This window comes from Haliotis cracherodii, unplaced genomic scaffold (genome assembly GCF_022045235.1).
Source record: "Haliotis cracherodii isolate W230 unplaced genomic scaffold, xgHalCrac1.p SCAF_10, whole genome shotgun sequence".
Classification (NCBI taxonomy): domain Eukaryota; kingdom Metazoa; phylum Mollusca; class Gastropoda; order Lepetellida; family Haliotidae; genus Haliotis; species Haliotis cracherodii.
In genome coordinates, this window is record NW_027266265.1 from 10,498,843 (window position 1) to 10,524,626 (window position 25,784).

General features: G+C 39.2%; 1 protein-coding gene across 1 annotated transcript; it reads right to left on the reverse strand.

The window, feature by feature from the left end:
• Positions 1-1,043: 1,043 nt before the first annotated feature.
• On the reverse strand, positions 1,044-12,785 carry LOC139446377 (sodium- and chloride-dependent glycine transporter 1-like). Its single transcript, XM_071227712.1, has 14 exons — positions 12,686-12,785; positions 11,804-11,992; positions 10,960-11,065; positions 10,344-10,476; positions 8,459-8,593; positions 6,444-6,547; positions 5,471-5,594; position 5,321; positions 4,760-4,872; positions 4,224-4,352; positions 3,914-4,013; positions 3,487-3,587; positions 1,825-1,992; positions 1,044-1,172 (listed from the first exon to the last, which is right to left on the reverse strand). Exons 1-14 carry the CDS (start codon positions 12,783-12,785, stop codon positions 1,044-1,046), a joined length of 1,632 nt encoding a protein of 543 aa, XP_071083813.1.
• Between the last annotated feature and the right edge of the window lie 12,999 nt (positions 12,786-25,784).

The following is a 25,784-nucleotide window of genomic DNA, read 5'->3' on the forward strand; positions in this document are numbered from 1 at the left end:
TCTCTACCGATGACGTTTTATATTTTGTTTGTCTTGTGTTACAGTGGTGTATTGAGTGGAAAAATAAAATGTTTTGACAGAATTGAACATTTCTGAGTTTGCAAAAATAAAAGTAAATCCTTTTGAGAATCGACTTGTCTCAGTACGTCTGGTAATATATAGAAAGTCCTCCCATGACAGTCTTGAGCATTTGGTGATTTTGGGATTTGGTGGTACATTTCCCTTGACCCTACAAAATACCTCTCTTTGTACGGGTGTTTATGGAACTTTGGTATATAGTCTTCTGGTTCTGGTGTTTTTCGGCAGGATTCTTCCTCAGTTTGCAATAAAGGCCACATATATATACTTTGATATCACTTTGATGCTTGCATATAATGGTTATGTTATTTGATTCCTTGCAAGTGGCAACTACAATCTATTTATGTAGGGCAGCTAGACTTTGGATGACAGCTGGCTGGGACCACGAAGAAAGCATTCCACCATATGTGACAAACCTTGTGATGTTGGTTGAGTACCGGTTGGCAGAATACGCTCCAATTTTCGCGAACACCTGGTACCATCACCATTTCATAATGATCCATAAGCACAACATATGCTCATAATATAGTCGGAATAATACAATGGACTCTGCTTTTAGAAGTGATTTATTATGAATACAGAAATGGTTTTATCACTTAATGTATTCTAAACACAAACACCTGTTCATTATCTGCATCGAGGGTGAATGAAAAGGGCGTAATGTTCCAAACAACATGCGATACATCTCATGGTATCTACCAATTGGAATATTTTATTTCAGTTTCCCCAAATGTAATTTAAAAGGGAACTGTCTCAGAACTAATTGACTGACTTTTATTCATCTTGATAATATGCCTCAACACCTATCACAAGTGGAATACAAAAGTCATACATGTGCATGCATGCATTGTCGAATGCACACATATCGTAATTTGAAAAGTAAAATATTTGATACAAATATCATCAAAAGGTTAAATTTTATACTAAAAGTTGTACATTCGAAAATCGTAATCAGGACACTGCTGTTAACAAGATGTCATTGAAGCTAGGTTGTCTCCAGCAGACATGTTTCTGTGTCGGTTGACGTTTGATTCACTGAACATCAATTTGGCAGGGCCCCAGGAACTGTTCGGTTTCAATGATTTCTTGAATCTCTGTAAAGTACAAGCATAAGATACTACCTTGAACATAATAGATTAACACTAAATTAAACGAAGTCTCGCGAGGTTGTAATCCAGGAAATTTTAGGGTCATATTAAATACTTACTTTGTGCTGTAAAAATATATCAGCAATTTTCAACTGTTTATATTTCCTACTTGTGACGACTCACGATTTATAAACACCTCTGGGGGGAATTCCTGAGTAGGATATGTTTGCAGTAACTCAAGTTTGTCACTGAACCCTCGTTAAATGGTTATTGGGAGGTCAAAATGTATACATGTACTGAGTGTGTACTCATTACCCTTTGCTACTACTTTCCTGACCACACTCAACTGAATACAGGCCGCTAGGATAGCCACATTAGCTGTCATGTAGATGCTTGCTAGGCGGCACTTTTTTGGATAAAAATATTTGGATATTCTTCTTGGTGTCGTCAAGAATTCTGTAGTTCCATGTCATAGTGTGGATAGGTTCTAGGATGCCATGCGTTATCTAATCCCGCCCTTTTGTGCAAACAGGTATATTTTCTGAAACCTTTTCCCCAAATGAAATTACATCATTTCCTGTCATTAACTTTACATGACTGCAAAGAATACTAAGTTAAACATCAAATCCTAATTAAGAATGTACATAAATTTAAGTACCTGAATTATGGTCCCTTTCTCCGAGTAGATAGCAATAAACATCATTAGGAACACTGGAATGCATGGAATGGATGCCAGACACCATCCAATAGAAGCAGAGTAGTCGGGATAAACATATGTGCCATATGTTGGAGGCTGGTACTGGACCAGGGTGGAGATGAATATTATCTGAAACGACAAAGTAAATATTAAACCTTTGATTGGCATTTAGAAGTGATACACATAAGAGAGAGAATTTGTGGATGTCAGCTTCTCTATCATTTCGGGGTAAATGCTTCCTCTTTCATCGGGTGAATGAATGCCAAGATGCAGAGAGCATATACATGTACATGTTAAACCGACAAAAGTGATAAGATAACAAAGTGGAAACATTAGCGAGAAGCCAACAGTTAGGGAAGTGAAGGTTTGCTTGAGTTGGTTCAATTCACTGCTGGGGCCATCAGGATGGCATGGATTTGGCACGTCTGGTGAGGTTGGCGATGATGGCTTGTTTTATCTTGGGATTGTGGAACACGTCATCACGAACCCAGTCCATACCATCATGCTGGAAGCTACCAAAGCCTTGTCCACCACCAAAAACAACTGGCGTCAAAGAAAACTACAAAAGGCCATTGGCATCAGCAGATACCATCCAGCCACGAACCGTGACCAGGAAACATATCTGCCTAGTGCTTGGGACTTATTGGTTAATTACTCTGTCACCATCTATCTGACGCATTATCTTCCCCCTCCCCTCCCCTCCCTTTAAGCCTTATTAAACCCAGCTGACTTCCATTTGTCCATTGATAATTACCAATCATTGCTAAATAACTCTCTGCCGTCTATATTTCCATTGCTCATAACCATCAGTTCTACTTGTACTCCTGATAATCACCAATCAGCAGTAATTGGTCTTCATTTGTAAACCTAGTTAATTTTGTAAACTATTTGTTCATTGTTTGCTGGTTTCACACTACGTTCCTTTACGTACAGATTTCTGGTTTAACATATTGTTTCAATTTGGGAATCGGCACGTAACAGAAATGTTACTTTTTCGCCATCGTATCTCCAATATATGAAGTACATTATTTAACATTTTCAATTCGGACCAATACGCTACTTTTGAGCTATGCTATGACTCCCAATTAGCAACAACTTTTTTGTTCAACCGTCAATAGCATTTATATAACCTTGATATCAAATTGAAATCCATCCCTTACATGCCTCTGTAAATACATACACGTATATAGTAGCTGACGGTTCACATCCTTATATCGTAAAATGGTTGTATTTTTGAACAAATATCAAGAATATCCAGACAAATGCTTGTCATCACTAAATGCAACCAGGCTAAAACAAGTCGAGGCAGTGCCCTTGAAACAATCAAACTGAAATACCATTGTCTCTGATGGTGATAAATACATAAATGTATGTTGTATTCTCTGAGTTACCAGTGAAGACTACTTCAACACGCCATATGTCATGCATTATACAAAGTCTGCTACATGTAATAATGTATCTTGATACGATAAGAATGATGTATGTGGACATTATCTTCAAAATATTAGTATATCATGATACGATAAGAATGAAAAAAAATGAAATTACCTTCAATCTATGTAACAGTCCATAACAATACTTCCGGAAGATATTATGAGTGATTATTTAGTAACTGAACCTCACCAAAAGCATAGCAGGTGTGATGTAACACCAAGAGATTCTGAAGAAAAATGGGACTGGTCTCCCTATCATCAGTTCAATGTCGGCACTGACACGATTTACTCCTGAAATGAAAATACAAGGAATGCACATTTTTTTGTAAGGAATACTAGGTAAAGTAAAATTTAATTTAAAGGTCTGAGAAATGGCTTTGGAGTAAATTACATTACAAGTATGCATTTGTTTAACAAAAGACTAGAATAGCAACTTAAGCCCCCTCCATGCTTACATGTAGTATTTGCATTAATTATCTACAAAAAAATCCAAATGCAGTAACAAATAAACGTGTTTATTTGTTTTAAACCTCATAACATTTTGCCCATTTTATGCATTTTGTGCCAAGCTATCATCTATGTGTTTTGGACCAAACCTGCATACATCAGAGTCTTACCATAGACCCATGCCAGAATTATGCACTCTAAGAAACCGGCAAAGATGAGGAACATGGCCCCAAAGTACCAGTCAACCAGTTGGAAAACGTACATTCCGCCCTGAAAAATGATTAGGTTAAACCTTTTTCAAGAACCCTTTTTAGAGTATATGCAAATGACATGATACAAACATTTATACACAGAATTTCATGATATATTTATGTGAGACGATTATTCAAGTTATTCATGGGGAGAATATCTTTTATCTTATAAATGCAAATAACTTCACAGTGAAACAAAAAAAAGTATCACAAAGGTCTTGTTTCAAACCTCAGTGATGAATATGAGCCCGAGCAGGAAAGATACGGCACAATACACAGCATTGACAGACATTCTCCATTTCAGCAGAAAAGGGTATTCATCCATGATGGCCGATATTACAGTTTCCACCATTCCAAACTATTGGGCGATATCAAACATAAAACATCATGTTTGTTACTTTTTCTTTTCCACACTCAGACATCATTTTATTTTGCATGAGGATAAATTCACAGATATTATAACGACAGATCACATTCAGCTTTTGAACAACTTAATCGTTTTCAGTACACTTAGAATGACCATGTTCAAAGTTAATTTCAAGAACATATCGTGGTACTCGCCAAACAGTCTTATGAACAGTGTTCTATAAGTTTAACATCCGAAAAGAAACTTCCGGGGTATGGACCCAAATACTGCAACCTACCCAGATTTATATATTCGTGTTTGTTTTATGTACGTATGTATGCCGTAGATGTTGGGTTCTTTTATAATATGATGAATTTAATATATTGTTGTTTCATCCTTCCTATCATATATTTTCTCACCAGCGAATCCAGTGACAAGACAAAAAGCAAAATGAAGAACATGAGACTCCACAGCTGAGGAAGCGGAAGCTGAGCCAAGGCTTCTGGGTAAATAACAAAACCAAGTCCTGGGCCTAGAAAGTGAATCAATATGTTGTTTGGGACAGTCAAGTGGATGGTAACAATCATCAAATGTGACCAAAAATCAAATAAGTGACCTTGTGAGTGAAACATCACATTTTGACTTCTCATTAGATGCTAAACTTCCAGTATCCTATGGCCACAAATACAAACTTCATAAGTTTCAATTCATATTAATTGCAGAGATGGATGGCGTAAAACATTTGGACTAATTTTCTGCAAAGTCCCATTTCAGACGTATAACTCTTTGTGTAATGATTGCAGTTTTTAGATATAATGTCTGATTAATTGAAAGTAGACATGTATGCTGAATACTCTTTGAAATAATGATTTTATTACGTTACTAACTACAAATAAGCTGTATTTGTACTGTTCGCACACATGGCGATTTATACGGAAGTAAGTTGACGTCAAACGTCTTTCTTTATGACGTCGGAGCACCCTAAAGGTCCCTTTTCTCCCGGTGGTTCACATTAATTTCGAAATCAAATTATTCTGCATAAAAGTAAAGTTTTAATACAGCGTTCATAATTAAGGTAACGGTAAGGTATATTTCTTGTAAAATTCATTTTTAAATCAACAGAAATAAACAAGACATAAGACATCTGTGATGGGAACATCAGCTTTATTAGAAATAAATCCTAGAACGGAGAATGTCACCACACCTGCAAATATGCTTGTTCCTCCACAAACCAAAGTACAGATGATTGAATTCCTTCAAATACAAGGTGAATATTCAACAGCCAACAACAGCAGCAAATGTCACATCATGTATATACCCTCAAACACAATGATTTTATGGAAATAGATTTACTTTAAACTGTAACTAATAAAGGCGTCATATCAGCTAAGCTGATTGAAAGCTTTATTCAAACGATCCATTAAAGGAGAGACTGCAAATGTAGTTAATATCACTTGATATCATATGTTCTTTAGCTGTTGAGAATTTTGTGGATGCCACGTGATTACTCTTTTCGCAAACACCTGGTGTCATCACTGATTTTTAGTAGTCATTCATATAATTTTGCCCTCAACGCCAAATGGAGTCTGTTTCAACGGATAATCTAGACTGGTTATTCTCTTGCATTGACAAATTAATATTTGCTGTCTATATGATCGAGTGAATTGCCAAAAGCACTGATCTAAGGGGATTTGTCATTTGGTTACATGTTGTACAATAATACACAATATTATAAATAAAATCCCGAATACTACTTCACGCAAATCTCAAAAGCATTGAGAAAAGAGTGGGAGTGGACGTGAAATTACTGTAGAAATAACGAAAAAACATTAAATTAACACCCTCTAAATAGACTGCTTGTCAAAAGGGGGTTGGCAGCTTATTTCATGGGACTCTAGTATGGGAACAAGTGAATAAATGGGGTACTGCTCGTGACCGAAAGAGGACTCGTGACAGTACTTATCTGTACATAATGAACAAATACGAGAACAGGTATCGGTTTCTCCCCGACATTTGTTCTTGCAGCTGTAACTTTGTATCCATATAAAGTTATGACACTCATATGATAACTGTTAAAAGAGATTTGATAAAGAAATGTATCACCTGAGACAGTTAGCATGAAATGGGTTGAAGCTAGCCAGTGATATAATGCCTCCCCACGCCGGGCCGAGTGAATAGAACACCTGCACACAGGCTTCCAACCACACCTACAACAGTTGGTGGGAATTCAGTCATTCTAATAAATCATATCGAATTTCAGTCTCATTAAAATCAGATCTTAATTACGTATATATGGCAGTGTAATTTATTGTTAAATAATGTTGTTTTTGTATTATATTTGTTTCTGTTGAGATTACATTCCAGTCTTTATGTTTTGACAATGGTAAGTTGTCAGGAATGTAGTGCTATCTAATATAAGCAGTGGTGTGGAAATTACTATATCTACATGCTGTTGGAGTCGATTGTAATCTGGAATCTCCTCGCACAGCTAGACTAAGCACGGCATAGAACCTTCCAGAAGGTATTTTGATTATATAAGGGGAGAAAGAGCTGCCTCACTCGACTCAAATTACAACAAGACCAGCGGTTGTGTGATGATCACGTTTTCACCCTGAATATGCAGCCTAGGTATATTTTGTAAGCTTGACCACTGTTGCATCCTCTATAGCTCCGGGGCTCGCATTTCGGTAAACCTACACTAGCCCCTGGATCCATTCCCGTAGTTATCTCAATCTTAGATAACCCGCCCTTGATTCCCGTCAGCAAATTTGATTGGCTATGCTACGCTTAGTCTAATGAATCAATCAACATTTTCGATATCAACAACATGACAGCCAGCCCCATTGGTTACGAAAGAGATTGCGAGAAATTCAAAATTTTGAAAAACTGACAGAGACGCTAAAGAAAGACCTCAAAATTCTTATAAGGGTTAGGGATGTCTTCATGACCATTATACTGGCAGTGCCTTTCGTTTCTAGACAAAACGAGTTATCTCCCTTACCCATTTTCCTTTTCCTTATCTCGTTTGATTGGTCAATAAAAAAGTAATGAAAATCAGGGGCAGGTAATTTTAGATCGCGATTGAGGGGTAAGTATAGGTTTACCGAAATGCGAGACCTTGAGATTCCACTGTTGCTGCATGGCGAATATTATTTAATGCTAGTACCACTGATATTGTATGTTATACTGCCCTTGTAGTTGTTCTGCCATTGACTTTTGTATTGCCACTCTATCATGTACTGCCACTGTAACTACTTTGCAGTAATTTGTAAATCTATTTATTTTATGATACAATAAATTGTTAATTGCATAACATTTTTGTTTGTTTGTTAGTTTCACGCTGAATTCTTTTATGCATAGAATTCTGGGTTAACTCATTGTTTCAATTTGAGCTAGACTCGTAACAGTTCTCGCTATCGCTAAACAAAGTTCTGAGGACATCCCATTACGGGTCACGATGAACGACTTTTCATCCGACCAATCAGAGCGTTGCATACTAGATTGATAAAGTGACAGTCAGAATGTGTTTTCTAATCATGCAACCTCGAAAAGGTGGACACGGGGTATTCCGAACGACAGTAAGGGTCTGTACAACTGATTCTGTCAAATTCATCATCTACCTCTCGCTTCAATGGGAGACGGAACCGACTTTCCATAGCCCTTTTGAAGTACTGCCATACAATCTCGGCTAATCTGTCAGGCATTAAAAAATGTTCTTTTGTTCAGTTTTCTAATTTTGAATTTTTCAGTGTTGTCTGGACTAGTTTGAAACTGGTGCCGTAAACCTTGAGAAAGCTGCTTTCTGTTTGGCTAATGTCGACTTGTGTGTGCAGTTTTGATCGGTCAGAATTTGCGAAAGGACGTTCTCACGTGACCTCAAATGGGATGTCCTCATGGATCAGTTCTTTGTGTAGCGGTAGCGAACCCTTAGATCTGTTATACTGAGATTGTATCAATATTAGTATGAGTTGTTTAAAGGAACAACAGTTTTCAGGTTTCCCAAAGAATTGTTATTTACACATGAGCGAGAAATGATGTCAGTTCCCAATTTCATAATTATTGAAAAGATATAGATAAAGGATAAACATTTCCAAGCCATCACACTATTATTTATTCACCTGTATCTGCAGTAATTTGCTGAAATCTGGGGTGATGAAAAACAGAGCGCCCTTAAGTCCTCCGGGTAAGGTTAAACCACGGATAAGCAGGACGGTGAGGAAAATGTATGGCAGTGTCGCTGTCAGGTAAACTACCTGAGAGAAAACAGTGGAAATGTTCGTATATATGTGATATGCATGGCAAAAATATGCATACGGTGGTTACGTATACTGATTTTCATACTAAAATAATTGGCTACAATGTTGGCTACATTCCTGTGAATGCCATGTTATAGACCCAGCTGCCGTTTCCCCTGTTATTTTCTCATCAAAGGGATAGGGAAAGGAATCAGTATAGCTCCGCAGTATTAGAGTGAGTGAGTGTTTGGTTTAACGCCGCTTTTAACAGTATTCCAGTTATATCACAGCGTGTCAGCTTAATGTGATGCAAGTGTCAGACGTTTACCAAGGTAAAACCCACAAGCACGGGTATGGACAAACCTAGAAACATAATTGGGGCGAACCGGGATTCAAACCCACAATCATAGGTTTCTGGCGTGCCCAAGGGACGCAACTCTGCACAGCGAATCGCGGCGCCTTAGACGACTGGGCTACCCGTGCCCCCTCACTCGTATTAGAAATGGTCGATTTGGTCTGTGCTACAGTCACACAAACAATGCGAAAACGATAGGTTTTGCAACTTGTCAGTGATTGATCGGCAACTGTTCACCGTAGATGTTTGCAACCGGTTGAGACAGATCGGTGACTAGTCAGCGAATCTTCGGTTGCAACTGAATGGGGACTGGTCGGTGACTTGTTGTCAATTGATCACCGATGAAAACATAATGCATGCAAAAAAATGCTTTTCTGAATCAAATCATTTCTCTGCATGTTGTCAAGATGTTAACAGCAGAAAAGTTGCAGTTGCTCCGCCTGCAAAGAATAAATCAAAATGCTGCAGTTGCTGCCACGGTGGTGTACAGAAGAATGAGAAGGACAAGACGAAGGCAGTATTGCCTGCGAACTTGGATCGCAAGAAGGCCACAGCTTCGAGACTATGAGAATCAGATGGCAGAGTTGGAGAGAGAAAGTCGTGGTGATTTCGTGTGCTACATCAAAATAGAGCAAGTCATATTTCACGAACTCGTACAAAGACTCACACCCAGATTGACCAAAAAAGACACTAATTGGAGAAGATCTTTGAGTCTTGTCTCTATTGTATCTTCTAAAATGTCTGGTTCTTTTGTTTTCCTGCCTTCATGGACCATAGTGATGAATGGAAATAATTGATGTGAACTCTCTGAGTACCTATGACAAAATGATGCTGTAATGCACAGACAGCTCTTTTTATAGACAGTGACATGTTGCAAAACCAATGGCGAATGATCGACGCACGCTTGGAGACCACTTTGCAACCAATCTGCAACCAGTCATCAATGAAGCGCCGGTGGATCACCGCCTCATCACTGATCAATCACCGATAGGTCGCCACTAGGTTGCAAAGAGTCAACACCCTTGTGTAGACGAAACCGATCGCCGCGCAGTGGTAACCAATCTGCAATTAAAATATCATCACATGGGGACCTCTAGGAGACCAATGAAACATCAGAGTGAACGAATCGGTCGCAGCCAGTCAGTCTTTTGTGCATGTTCAAAAGACTGGTTGCGACCGAATGGGTTTTGCAACCGCTCTGAAACCTTGTAGCGACCCCAGTGAAACTTTTCAGAGACCTCTGAAACCTCATTGCGATTGTCAAATACTTTGGTCGCCAGGAGGTTGCATCACGGTCGCATTATCTGTGTGACTGAGGCTACGAAACTCTTCAGTTATATATCACAGCCCTACAATTAAAGCGTACATGCGCCAAAAAACTTCTTTTCAATTTTAAAGATAGCTACTATTTACCTTTCCGACGGACATTACCCCCTTCATAATGCAGAAGAATATGAGAATGTAGGAAGCTAAGAGACACAAGGCCAATTCCCACTGGATACTCCCCAAGTGATCCAATCCTGAACTGATGCCAAGGACCTTGTACCTGAATATATATCACAGTATGTGATATTGTATCAGTGAACACAACATATGGATACTGCCTATCAAAGATCATGGACGTGGTTGTTGATAGTATCAGTATGTTCCTGAAGAAATCTTCATAAAATAGAAACAAATAAAGCCGCATGATGTGAAGACTTGATCCTGTTCCAGAACATTGGATTATAAGGAAATAAGAACACACCAAGAGGTTTCATCATAACACGAAAAAGGCATTCTTGCTCAATCTACAGTTTGCACAGGGATACATTAATTTGTACAATGGTAAACAAATGTCCAGGTCAAAGGTGTGTCTTAGAAAAACATGTGCAACTTGGCAACATCAATCAGTTATTCCACCTGTCGCATACCTATTGTTTATTAAATTCCTCAATGATTCACACATAAAGCACAGATTAGTATTGAAATCACCATACGCGTTGCAATATCATAGGCCAATATCATGTGTGTATATTTATATACATACTGCCAGAATTCTTCAGCTGCCGTCTGCGATAATGAGTCATTTCTCAACCATGGATGTTCACCAAACTCTCTGGTGCCATTGTATGGCAGGAGGGATGACTTGTTGTCTGGATATGAAAGGAAGATAAACCAACACTGGATTAACTGAGTGGCATGTGTCACCGATAATCAGTTTTGAGTGCGTTTTGCAGTATCTAACCATCAATTAGAATTATACATTTCTAAATTCAAACTTCTTATAAGCCTTTGTGTTTCACATACTGATGTACGTCAAATCCAAGGAAGGCATACTTTCATATTTATAGAGCGTGTCACTTTCAGAAATGAACTGTTTGTGCTGGTTATGTCATCTCAAACCAATACTTACTTCCCAGTGAGTGTGAGTGCGGGTTGAGCTGAACGTCAGATATTATGTTTGTTTTTTGTTTAACGCCACACTCAGCAATATTCCAGCTATATGACAGCAATCTGTAAATGATCGAGTCTTAAGACAAGCATTTACGGATCGTATGTAAGTAAAATAAAAGTGTGTCAATTTAAACTGGAAGAAAAGACCCCAATGATGCAGAATGTTTACAACATGTTTAAAACCCACGGGCATGGTCATTGTCATACGAAGGTCGTAATAAAGGCTAATCTGGAAATTGCACCAACGATCATAGGATTCTCGCTTGCCAAAGGACCATACTTGTGCACTCCGTTCCCAAGCTTTCCAATGTAGTGTTTCATGAACGTAAGAAAATACACATATCCCCATCTCTTGTCATGGCCAATAGTGTAACAGGACTTGACATGATGATAATTTCAATAATGTATTTTGTTACCGCACATTACTTATATCATACGTTCAGTGGGCCTTTGTGTCAACACTTCAACACGTCTAACACAGGCATCGGTATTCCAGGAGTGACCACAGTCTGCCCAGGGAAGGACAGCGCTGCAGGATGTGACAGTGTAGTACGTCATCCAAGCACAGTTGACAGTAAGGTAAACCGTAGAACCACCAGACATAATCAGCATGCCGATTCCAAGACCTAATATGAACATAAAACTTCCTTGATCTTTCCATTACAGGGTCATCTGACCAAAACACAAATTGTAGCCAAACATATTTGACGGAACTGACATAAAATAACTATATTTATCCATTTACATGATCCATCGAAAATAACTACAGCAGCGGTTCCCCTATACCGCCTTAACGGGTCAGAGAAGGTGATGTCTAATACATCATAGCAAGTGTACGATGTACATGTGTGGACAAAAAATGCCGACACAAGTTTAATTTTCTTCACCTTTTAATCAATCACCAAAAGTAAACATTTGATTTCTTCAAAAGTGTGTGACAAAAAAAAATACAGCTCTACATCAAAGCGATAAAACCCTATCCATATATATATTAGAAATATCTGCCAAAAACAGAGTCAACTTACGATTCAGACTGTGGCATGAGCACATGTTTATGAATCACTATCAAAAAAGGGATGATAAATGGAAAAACAATCCAGCATGCTAAAAAATCAACGACCTTGACCTGTAGACAGATTTGTATGTTTTTTTGTTCTGGTAAACAAGCATGTTCATCTCCTGGACATAAGTATCCAATGCTTATTATATGTAAAAATAATTACCATATCTAACATAATTATCTGGAAGACCATTATGTCACTCAAGTTAGTTATCCCTTGGTCTAACAGAGCATCATGCAGCCAAAAATAAAAGCATACCTTTCATTAAAGGACATATGCTCCACACGTGAGCTGCGCTTTTCCCATAAAATTGACCAAAGGCAGCTTCAAGAAAATACACAGGGAGCCCGCAAAGCATCAGACACACGAAGTAGGGGATTACGAATGCGCCTAGACACAACAAAGAAGTGGCAATAATGATTATATACAACGTTTAATTAACATAAAAGAAATCTGATTTGGAGATACACCCTTTTGGCATTCTTTGGCATCTCATTGGTAGTCAATGATAATGATTCGCTTTAAACTGTATCATAATAATTCTGATGTTACCTCCACCGTTTACAATGCAGAGGTATTGAAAACGCCACAGGTTTGAAGGGCCAACAGAATAGCCAATAATAGACAGCAGATAATCGATCTGAGATCCCCATGTTCCCCGACTTTCTTCCTCCTCATCGCTGTTAGAATGGCTGTTGTCGCCTGAATCCGAAATCGGGACCACTTCAGTTGCTCGTCGCCCTTCTTTCCCAGGAAAATCCATCTGAGAAAACAAAAGAAATATATACGCATTAGGAGGTTCAGTGTGATCGGAGTAAACGGAGCATTCTCTCTGATAAAGGTATTTGCATTCGTCAAAAATGGCACGCACGTTTTCGTTACTCAGATGCATTGGTATATTCGGCATGACTTGAATACTGCAAACAGTAGAGTTAATCTCTAATCACTGACCTATAGGCCAGTGGTGTTACTGTTGATTGATAAAGCATAAGTTTCCTGATGCACAAAGAATGATCATTTCAATTTATCAAGAACATATGATTTGTTACAGACGGGCTAATTTATATCGATAAGCACATGTTACAAACACTTTGACCGAGAAACAAATGATTTTGTTCCAATTTAATTCTACAGCATTTACAAGGTTTCGCGTGACAGTGTATTCAAAGAAATACAATATGACAGCTTGACCAAGCTTATTAATTAATATCTATTACAACTTATGACGGATGTATGCCTTGTTAACTTAAATAATACAGTGACCTCTTTCTTTAAAAATTTAAATGTTGGTGGATAGTTATTATTTCTAAAAATGGAAATGATTCGTTTTGACAAAATAATAATTGTTTAAAGAACTGGGGTTCGTTTCGATAAATAACTTAATAGAACATTTTCTATGGGTCTGTTTTTCAAAGTTTATATTTTCTGAGATATCCAAGTTTCCATGTCTCGCCAGATGGAGCTCACTTTGTTGCATTCCCCAAAAATATGTTCAACATCTTTTTTATTGGAACAGTAGCTACAACGTGTTTTGCCTACGTATCCCATTTTATTAAGACACTTTGTTGGCAACATATGATGTCAAATCTTAAACTGGATCCTTTGCAGCTTAGTCATGTTCGTGGCATAAAATTGATACTCTTCCTGTCACTCTTTTTCTTCAAAATCGTCTCCGTTCCCTCATTTAGCAACATAAGTATTTCATAGAAATACTGTGAACCTATTTTATAATTGTTCAGATGATATGATATGAAGTGATAGAAAGAAAGATTGTAGAGTAGTTCAAAGTTTAGTAATTGTTGATTCTAACAGTACTGATTAACAGGGTGAAGTATACCTGTGTGGAATAAAAAGTTGGTTTTCACATTGAAAACGGTTTCAAAAGTTTCAAATGACATGAAACCTGTCTTATAAACGTTAAAGTACCAACTCATGCGTTGTATTTAAATTTGGGCTTTTGAATCAACATTCCGCTGACTAATGAAAGCAGACACCCTTCATATGCTAGTTTTCGGTGATCTCTTGGAAATGCTATTAAATTACAAACACATTTACCAATAGGTATCTGTCTAAGTACAGATGTGATGTTTTGTTTTTCAACTACATATGGTAGTTCGGGAACCCATTCATCTTGTGACACGTTAACTGCCTGATGTCAATAGTGGGAAATAAGCACAATATTTGACGCCAAAGTTTGCCTTACACATTAGATCATTATCCATGTAGTATGTTGTAAACAAGTGTTGTAACACATTGTTTTGAATTGTTATAGGCGTCATAACATTTGCAGGAAATTTATTAATGCTTGTACTTCTCATAAATTGCCCTTCTGGAGCGGGACTGGAACAATATACTCGACATACCATGGAAATAACTCCATATGAATTTGGGACTTCGTTTAATAAGCTATTTCTACCACGTACATCATTCGGTCAACCAATCGTCTATACCCACCATTGGATGAATCTTCCGTTGGATATTAAATATATTATTCAACTGTAAAATTAACTGGAGTGCAAGAAGGTGGTTTGACATTGTTAAATGGAATTGGATCCCGGACACTTGTCGGACCTTTCTCTGTGTATGAATACTTTTCTAGGTGGGTATAATTTCTTCTTATTCCAACTATGTGTATAACAATGTTATTTTAGTAACTCCAGTTTGAATCGTGTCACTTCCGATTTAGGAAAACATTTCTCACTGCATTTGAACTGTATTCTGAAATCCATGCTTCTGGCTCCTTTAAATTATTAGTACATCCGGTTTCAGACAACACCTTCTCCCCGCATTAAACCTGAACATCGCTTAAATTTTGAGTTTTTGAAACATTTTTTCCCATTTTTCTTCCTCAGTATTTTCCCAGGACAGCAACATGTTGAATTTTGTAAATACCTTTGACCAGACTGGCCACAGCATGGATAGTTTCTGAACAAATGGGTTTCCATAATTTAAATGGGACGTGTTAATGTAAAAATGAAAACAAAACAATGAAGTGCAACAAAGCATTATCCATGGACTTCTTAATTATGTTATTGTTAATATAAATTTGTTAAAATTAAATAAAACATTGTGTTTAAATTATATGTCATGTGGACAGGTACTTGTTTTTGTTACTTGCACTACAATGCGAAAAGACTCCGCAGAAACGACCGAGGAACTATGCATAATGTTTCAAGTTTCATTCATTTCTATATCTACTATAAATTGCTTCCCTGTGTGAATCCAAGTAATACAAGGCTCATCAGTTCTCAGCTTCATAATATTTTAGACGGGTAAGTGTGTTTATGCAATATCTTATTTTTGAGAAACGCATGTGAACGGGAAAGTTGCTGAGTATAATCAGTCCAGATTAAAAGTTAATTCAAATATTTCATCATCACCTTCTATTCAGTTATTTACGCGTTATTATGTTGCCTATTTAACCTACTTTCTCATGTCAGTGACTGATTTCTAAGCGCATGTTTTGGTGTAACCCAGTATCCCAACTCTCGTATATCATAAAACACTTTAATGTTTCGCCATCGTGATCTAGCGTAATAACATTTCAAGGGGACAATCATCATCTAATACACAACAGATGTTTCCCGGACATAATATATTTCGGTTCCTATGCAAATACTTCGTACACATTTCTAGAACATATTTCCAAAAACAGGACCGTTTGACCTCTCAAAGGAATGTAGAAGCTAGCAAATCTTCCAGTCAGCTGATATAATAATATATGCTGTTCATCAGTCTGTTAACGAAATTTTCACAACTGTCACAAAAATCTCTCGGCACTGACACCGTATCAAACCACCGATTAGATCACCCCTTCTGTCTGGCTGGGGTGGGTGTTCAAAGCGAAATAGATGACACTGTCTGTTTTCTTATAAATGCTGGGTGGCGCATTTGATCTTGTCTACAACCGCCTACAAGATATAGCTGAGAGCTGTCTCTCGGGCGGTTACTGGTGATGATGTATTTGATTGACTTTGAAATGTTGAAATTAATTACAGTCATTTACTCCAGCGTCTCAATAGGACCCTAACTTTGGTTATAGGTCGACTCGCTGTCTCTACTTATTTTTTGGTTAATTGGTAACATTCATTATGCTCGGGTCAAAATTTATCAACATATTCATCTGTTGCTGAAAGCTTGACTGATTTGTTTACACAATAATATATCTGATTATCATGAACTACTTAGGCAGTCAATCTACAATATTAGAAAATGTACATGTCACATAAAGCAGCCATGTTACATGTTGTCCAACAAATTGGCATAACGCCAAACAAATTCATTGTAAAATAACAAATGGACCCGTGAATGTCGAGTTCATTGCCAACAGTCGTGTCCGTATATCAAGGTTTTAAGTACATAGTCAAACGAACACAACGTGCTTGCATACAATGGTAATTTTTATGTGCTGCATGTCCATATGTCCATGACATTGTCCAGTATATATGACGTGATAGTTCTGTGCAAATGTAAAACTACTAATCAACTGAGCAGGATGAAGATGATGATGTTTGTTGTTTAACGCCGCACTCAGCAATATTCCAGCTATATGACGCCGGTCTGTAAATAATCGAGTCTGGACCAGACAATCCAGTGACTGACATCCTGAGTATCGATCAACGTAATTGGGATACGATGACATGCATCAACCAAGTCAGCGAGCCTGACCACCCAATTCCGTTAGTAGCCTCTTACGACAAACATAGTCGCCTTTTGCGGCAAGCATGGGTTGCATAAGACCTATTCTACCCCGAATATTCACGGGTCCAAATCAGCAGGAGAAGACCCTGACATAGAATGTATAAACTAGTTGAGTGATTTCCTTTCTATCAGCGTGTAAGGATTACCCACAGAGAAGGAAATGATAAAGAATCCTTAAGGTGTCTTATCTACACGGTATTCACAATCAATTCCCTCTAATAATAAACTGTTACCTTTTGAATCCCCAAAGCAGCAATACTCAGCAGCAGTATGATCACAGGGCAATTGTAAACTCACAATCTACAATCTCTCCGACAAATGACAATCTGTCCGCTGATTGTTAAAATCACAAACTCTATCAGCATTCTACAGTCGGACAACATGGCAGTTTATATTCATATCCAATGACAGGTGAAGCATTGTTTGACACCAGTGACCTAGATATGTCTATTTCATTGTCAGAGGTACAAGCGACTGGTCCTGGTCTTATTCCTGCCGAGTCACTGAAGAATAGTACTTGTCTTTTCAGACTGTTTACATATTGCTTTGATAACAGCACTTGCCCTGATATATGGAGTAATAGTCTAATTAATCCTATCAGGAAGCCGGATATTGGCCCACGTGATCCTTTGGGGGTATAAATGCATTCACTCCTTTCTGTCCCCTGCAAGATTTATACTCTGACATTTTAAACATCCGTCTGAGCAAGTGGCTAGAAAATAACAATATTTTAGCAGGCGAACACAATGGCTTCCGTGCTGGACGATGTGCCCAAGAACACAAGAAGTTTGTTTTCTGTTATTAATAATAGGAGAATGTCATGGCAATCAACTTTTGTTTGTTATATCGATGTAATAAAAGCCTTTGATACGGTCAACCGCCATTGCATAGGGTATAAACGACGAAAACTTGGTATAAATGATAAATGTCTCCAGACAGTCTAGTCCATGTATGAGAACACATGGTCACGCGTCCGCATCGGTGACAGTTATACAGATACGTTCCAGGTACAGCCAGTGTCCGTCAGGGATGTCACCGACACTGTTTTCAGTCTACATAAACGATCTTGTGAAAGAAATTGATAATTCGAACTGTGGCATAAATGTGGATGGCTCCATCTTAAGCCTGTTATCATAATTATGCAGATGAACGCTGCCTGTAGTGAAAGTTGGACTGTGTTTCTGACTGATGTATGTGATGACGCCTACTGGTTAATACCAAGAATACTAAGATTGTACAGTATCGCCCGTCTTGTTTCCGCAGATCTGATTTTGTATTTACTATTGGTAAATAAATAAATATGTTGGCCTTTGGTTTCACGAAACCTTGGATCTGAATTTCACAGCTAATGAAATAGCTAAGTCGGCACCAGGTGTCATTATTTGTAAATTTAAGTCCGACGGTGGTTTGGCTTATGATGTTTACAATACGCTTTATGAAAATTTCGTTCAGCCTATTTTATCATATGAAATTTGGGAAACTAGTCAGTTCAAACGTATTTATTCTGTTCAGAATCGTGCCTGCCGTTTCTTTTAGGGCAGTAAAACCCCAAATCTAGCTGTCCGTGGCGACACGGGCTGGACTCTTTCATTAACAAAACATAGTTGATTGGGGTTAATGGATGGATGGCAAAGCGGAGGTATGGGTAAAATGGTATTGTGATGAATGTAGACACGGGTGAGTTTGCCAGAATTGTAAGCAATGTAGTGTTATGTTTTGTGTTGATATGTCATTTTAGCACCATGTGCTTCTAATGTATACCTTTTAGTGCTTTAATTTATGTCCCATAGGCCATGCTGGTCGGACATTGTACAGCATTGTAGTCATTGTGCGACACATAAATAAACTATTTTTTTCCTATTCTTCTTCTCCTTCTCTTATAATTAATGGCAAATGTCAGTGTCCCACACACAACTTCCTCTTATTATATTTTACAGAAACAAAACAAAATGTAGGGTGTGGGGAAATGGGGCATATAACTAGCATTAGTACTGGTGACTACTCTTTCACAATTGTGACATCTAAAGCATAAACTTGGCGAACGAACATCGGTATATATGCAGTCACTCGGAAAGAATTATGTAGAATAAAAATGAAACAAAAATATCCGCAATCCACAAACACAATCACTTGATAAATTGCGGACATTTACCAACCCGTGCGTGTGTTCAAAAACAACATAACATAATTTTGATTAAAAGAGTCACCAGCCTTCATCAGCTTTCAAAAAAAATATCTCAGCCTCAGTAAAAACATCCTAACCTCAATACGGTCATCCTCGTGAATGCAGAGTATTTCGTGAATATTGAGGCACAAGCATGAGAGGCAGTACCCCTGTAACACTTATTTATCAATGTTTATTTCAACTCTTCGATTTCAAGAGGCCAAAGAGCCACTGTGTTCTATCCTTGGACAATGTTATTGGCTCCACTTGTCCAACTGTAATATGACTGCAATAATTATTGACTGTAATGGTAAATGCCTATTAAGCATGGGATCAGCTGTTAAGTAATCGATGAACCATCAAGAATGAACTCAGAACATGTAACTTTCAGGGTGTACTATACATGCTTTGTAGTTCGGCTCAGACCTTTTCAGCCACCACTCGTATTATGAATCACCGAATATAATTATTTCAACATGTTCTGTCATTCTCATTTTGACATTATAACTCACCATAGATGGAATAGTCCCACAACAAACTATGCACAACACGAATTACCTAGGGCTTTCCAAGCTCCTAGTCTGAACGAGCTCTTCCCTTTCTTCGGTTGCAGTATTGCAAGTCAAGGGAACACCTGGCAGTTTGCAGCATCCTCTATTCTGACTTGATGACGGACAAAGCTGTGGCACTTCATTATTATGCATTAGCAACTAACCTAATTGTAGAAATATGCTAATTGGGTAAGTATATGAGCATATTCCACAACACTTTTTCCGTCAAATGTTATACAGGCCGACGTTATAAAGCTGGATTATTGTTGAGTGAGGCGTTAAACAAAGAAATAATACCAATTTCAAAAAGGGTCTTTTATACATTGTCCAAACTTACAAAGGGTGTTTACTTTGCCCTTTTTGTGGAATTCATACATACTTTATCGTGCGATATGCCAAGCAGAGGCACCGGTCACCAAGCTGTGGATGCCCGTGCCTATAATAAAACACAAGATGAGATTGGATTAAATGGCCGAGGGTGTGCACTGTGCAGGTACTGGTGGGCTACTAAGCTGCTAGTTGGGTATACGAAAAAGCTACTGTTGCCATGGCCACTAGTGTGGCCAACGGCGATTAGCAGCTAGCGCTGCTGGCCTGAGACCGCTACAGCTGTCCGGCCCCATGGTAGCATATTTTAACGCTACCATTGCTTGGCAACTACCAGTCTGCCAAAAGCAGCTATCGCTGCTGGTATAAGTCAGCTACCGCTGCCCGACCCGAGGTAGCAGGCCATAGCAGATACCGCTGCAAGGCCCAATTAGTAAAACCATTGTAGGTATATTTTAACATATATCATAATGAAAGTCATCCATCACAATCATTAAAAGACATAACACATTAAATGATATTAACAGTTACTTCGAGATATAGCTATAGATTACTAAAAATGTAACAGGTCGGCGCACTGGTCTGCAAACTCCATTCGCTGGATGGCTCTGGTTTCCAATGAGCCTTGGAGACAAGTCGTTGTAACCGGTGATGCCATCCCCCCAAGTGGTTCTTTGTTCGTGTTCCATCGTTTCCATAGTGGTTCTACTGCGAGAGGTTAAGGGAACCTTCCATCCACTGTGAGGTGACGTAGTCCGCAAGGTCCCGGCACTTTTGGTTGTCAGGAATGTCATCGATGATGTCCACAGATTGATCTTCCATCTAAATCAGTAAAATAATGGTAATGTTGTTTCCAAATGATAACAGGAAATATTCAGTTTTTATGGTATTGTTTTTACTGTTTATGTATTTTAACTGTATTTTTAACTTTAATAGTAACATTATCTTTATCGTAACATAATACTTACTTTATTGTAACAACAACAACGCTGCTGAAGAAAAGAAGTGATTAGAATTCAAGGTGAAAAGGACACATCCCGGCTGAGAAAGGAAAGAAAAGGAGTGGTAAGCTGGGCGGGGAGGGTGCAAGAATGGTGGACTGTAGGAAGTAACAAACGAGTGATAACGCTTGTGCGGGAACTATTGCCCCGGGCACGGTGCAGGGTGCTGACCCGGGGGTGATTCAGTTACAAGGGGTGATTAAGTTACGGACGTAATCAGCCAATGGTTTGGAATCTTGTACTGAATGCAAGTATCTACGAGGGCCATTCAATATATAACCAGCCTAACCTATTTACAACTGCTCCTCACTTCTTCTTTTTCCACATAATCACCATTGAGGTCTATGCACTTTGTCCAGCGATGTGTGAGAGCTAACAGCCCGTTGTGATAGAAACCATGAGGTTGTTCGTGTAACCACCCCTCCACTGCTGTCGTGAGTTCATCATCGGACCGGAAATGACGTCCACGCAGTTCTTTCTTCAAGTTTGGGAAGAGAAAGTAGTCGCTTGGTGCTAGGTCTGGTGAGTAAGGTGGATAAAGCAATACTTTGAACCCGTTCCGCTTCACTGCGGCAACCGCAAGTCGACAGGTGTGCACTCTGGCATTATCATGTTGGAGCAGCACACCTTCTGTGATCTTTCCACGACGTTTGGCAAGAATCGGAGTAGTACTCTCCAGTAAAAGTCTGGCCACGTGGCAAGTAGTCAATGAGCAAGACCCCTTTGGTATCCCAAAAGATGGTTGCCATGACTTTGCCAGCCGATGGTTGAGTCTTAAACTTTTTGGGACGGGCTGAAGCAGTCCAGTCCACTGCTTACTCTGTTCTTTGGTTTCTGGATGAATGTGGTGTACCCAGGTTTCATCAACAGTAACAATTCTCTCCATAAAGTTGTCTGCATCCCGACTGCATTGCGTCAAAAGTGCCTGACACATTGACGCACGTACAGCCTTCTGATCATCACTCAGACATTTCGGGACCCATCGGGCAGACAGCTTCCTCATACCCAAACGATCATGCAAAATGGTACGGACACTTCCCTCTGAAATGGCCAAGGCCTTGGCCATTTCTGACACCTTCATTCGCCTGTCTTTGACAACCAGTTGTCTCACAGCTTCGCTGGTTTGGTCACCTCTACAGGCCTGTCAGTGCGTGGCTCATCTTCCAGGTTCACCCGACCCCTCTTAAATTATGCAACCCAGAATTTGATCTGTGCATACGAAGGTGCACTGTCACCATAAACATCTGACAATTCATCATGTATCTCCTTTCCCGATTTCCCTTTTAAGTAGAGGTAGCTAGTAACAGCCCTGTATTCAACCTTTGACGAAAATTTGGCAGAATCTACCCTTGCCATCTGTATAGATCATGTGTGTGACTTCAAATACAATTTCCTCAGTGAAACTTTCTCTATGCACGTGACATACATTTGTGCACAGCACGTGACAAGCATGCAACCGTTCATATATTGAATGGCCCTCGTATGTCAAACGAACCTATCAAAACAGCAGAAATGTTTACTTGTGTATGTACGTATAGTAGTGACCCGTGATTTGAATTAGAATAGGTCTTCAGCAACCCATGCTTGTCGAAAAAGACGACTGTGCTTGTCGTAAGAGGCGAAGAACGGAATCGGGTGGTCAGCCTCACGACGTTAAACAACAATAACACAAAACGTGAGACAAAGTTAAATTTTCCATTAAACGTTTGATGGCATCTTTCCAACGATTACTCATCCCCATGGCCCATGCAGTCTTGTAGTTTCTCAAACCCATAACAAATAAGGCCCGTCGCCGTGCAATGACTAAGATACATGTGTGATTGATCAAACTGTCTCACTGTATGAATGAATTGCCCCAAACGTTTCACAACGTTTGTCGCAAAAGGAGATTTCACAAGTGTGGCCACGACATCTAAACGGGAGTCGACGCCATATTGTAAAACAAATTGTGCCAATGTCGGTTTCACATGTTGTACCAAGGCCCTAGTTTCTGTCGATGATATACAATGCGAAAACAATACAACTGCTGAAAAAATCAACTTTACTTCTAAATGATGATAGCAATACTGTCTCCTCAGAAAATGGAACATATTATCATAACACAATAGGGTATGCACAGGCGCGTCAGTGTCCCCTGCATATGTATAGGCGTGTCACTGTCACCTGGATAATGATAGGCGTGTCACTGTCACCTGGATATGTAAAGGCGTGTCACTGTCCCATGCATATGGATAGGCGTGTCACTATCACCTGGATATGTAGAGGCGTGCCAGTGTCTCCTGCATATGTATAGGCGTGTTACTATCACCTCTATATGTAAAGGCGTGTCAGTGTCCCCTGCATATGTATAGACGTGTCACTGTCACCTGGATATGTATAGACGTGTCACTGTCACCTGGATATGTATAGGTGTGTCACCGTCACCTGCATATGTGTAGGTGTGTCACTGTTACCTGGATATGTTTAGGCGTGTCACTGTCACCTGGATGTGTATAGGTGTGTCACTGTCACCTGGATATGTATAGGTGTGTCGCTGTCACCTGGATATGTGTAGGTGTGTCACTGTTACCTGGATATGTATAGGCGTGTCTCTGTCACCTGGATATGTATAGGTGTGTCACTGTCACCTGGATATGTATAGGTGTGTCACTGTCACCTGCATATATATAGGTGTGTCACTGTCACCTTGACACCTATAGGCGTGTCAATGTCACCTTGGTATGTAAGGGCGTTTCACGGCCACTTGGGTATGTATAGACGTGTCACTGTCACCTTGATATGTATAGGCGTGTCACTGTCACCTGGATATGTATAGGCGTATCACTGTCACCTGGATATGTGTAGGCGTGTCACTGTCACCTGGATATATATAGGTGTGTCAGTCACTGTCCCCTGCATATGTATAGGTGTGTCACTGTCACCTGGATATATATAGGCGCGTCACTGTTACCTGGATATGTATACGTGTGTCACTGTCACCTGGATATATATAGGTGTGTCACTGTCACCTGGATATGTATAGGCGTGTCACAGTCACTTGGATAAGGATAGGCGTGTCGCTGTCACCTGGCTATGTATAGGCGTGTCACTGTGACCTGAATATGCATTGGTGTGTCACTGTCAGCTAGACCCCTACATGCGTGTCACTGTGACCTGCATATGTATAGGCGTGTCGCTGTCCCCTGCATATATATAGGTGTGTCACTTTCACCTGGATATGTATAGGCGTGTCACTATCCCCTAGATATATATAGGTGTGTCACTGTCACCTGGATATGTAAAGGCATGTCACAGTGACCTGCATATGTATAGGTGTGTCACTGTCACCTAGACATCTACATGCGTGTCACTGTCCCCTGCATATGTATAGGTGTGTCACTTTCATCTGGATATGTAAAGGCATGTCACAGTGACCTGCAGCTGATAGGTGTGTCACTGTCACCTAGACACCTACAGGCATGTCACTGTCCCCTGCATATGTATAGGTGTGTCACTTTCATCTGGATATGTAAAGGCGTCTCGTTACTATTAACTGGATATGTAAAGGCATGTCACTGTCACCTGGATATGTATAGGCATGTCACTGTCACCTGGATATGTAAGGACGTGTCAGTGTCCCCTGCATATGTATAGGCATGTCACTGTCACCTGGATATGTAAGGACGTGTCAGTGTCCCCTGCATATGTATAGGCATGTCACTGTCACCTGGATATGTAAGGACGTGTCAGTGTCCCCTGCATATGTATAGGCATGTCACTGTCACTTGGATATGTATTAACCTTTTTCACACTTTCGCCATCTTGGATCGAAAACGAGGCTTGGAGAGCATAGCTCCATGCAGTGAGATTCGCATCAGCTCATAGGGAACAGACAGCATGTTGTGCATTTCACTGATGGACATTTCAAACAAACAAAAAATGGTATCCTCTGTATCTAATACATTAAATCATAAGGTCCAACTAAAATATGCCTGTAATACACTGGAATTATCATTTAGCTGTCAGGATCCCGGAAGTGAATCGAAAGGTGCATTTCGAGATACATAGGGTGTTTTATCATAACCTCGTCGGCATATAGGTACATTGTGACAGGACATTCAATGACAGAAGTTTTGTATCGTAAATAAACCGCATGACATGAAACACGTCAGTGTACTTTTGCAAAATTGCTCAGTCAATGCGTGGCTTGGCACACTCTAGATCAAGATTGAGATCATGTTTATTTCACGTTTCATAGTGGTGTTTGCTGCACATCGCACTATCGTTTTGCCATGAGTCCAGTTGACAAAAGACGCTTTTTCTGCTATGATTTTCATTCAACATATTACAATGTTAATTATGAAAATAATTCGTGTGTCAAAATAAATATTCAGAAGGGGCGATTACTCTATTCAGTGTGTACAATGACAGTTGATACTTTACTTGTTCTTCAAACATCACTTACTTAACTGATTATTGCCGATTGAGATTGCACCGTGCACAACATAAGTAATAATGTGTGAACTGTTAAAAATAAGTTAAAAGGAAACTAAAAATTGATAAATATAAATAGTGCATGAACTTCTTGAACACTCTCACCTAATCCTGTATGATGATAGGTAATTGTATATCAA

Excerpts from the sequence above, each read along its gene's own strand:
- LOC139446377 (XM_071227712.1), bottom strand. The coding sequence starts at position 12,785 with ATGCTTTGCGGGCTCCCTGTGTATTTTCTTGAAGCTGCCTTTGGTCAA. Across the intron at positions 11,993-12,685 it reads CATATGTCCTTTAATGAAAG|GTCTTGGAATCGGCATGCTG; the intron begins GTATGCTTTTAT and ends TGTTCATATTAG. Across the intron at positions 5,595-6,443 it reads TTTCATGCTAACTGTCTCAG|GAATTCAATCATCTGTACTT; the intron begins GTGATACATTTC and ends TTGTATTTGAAG.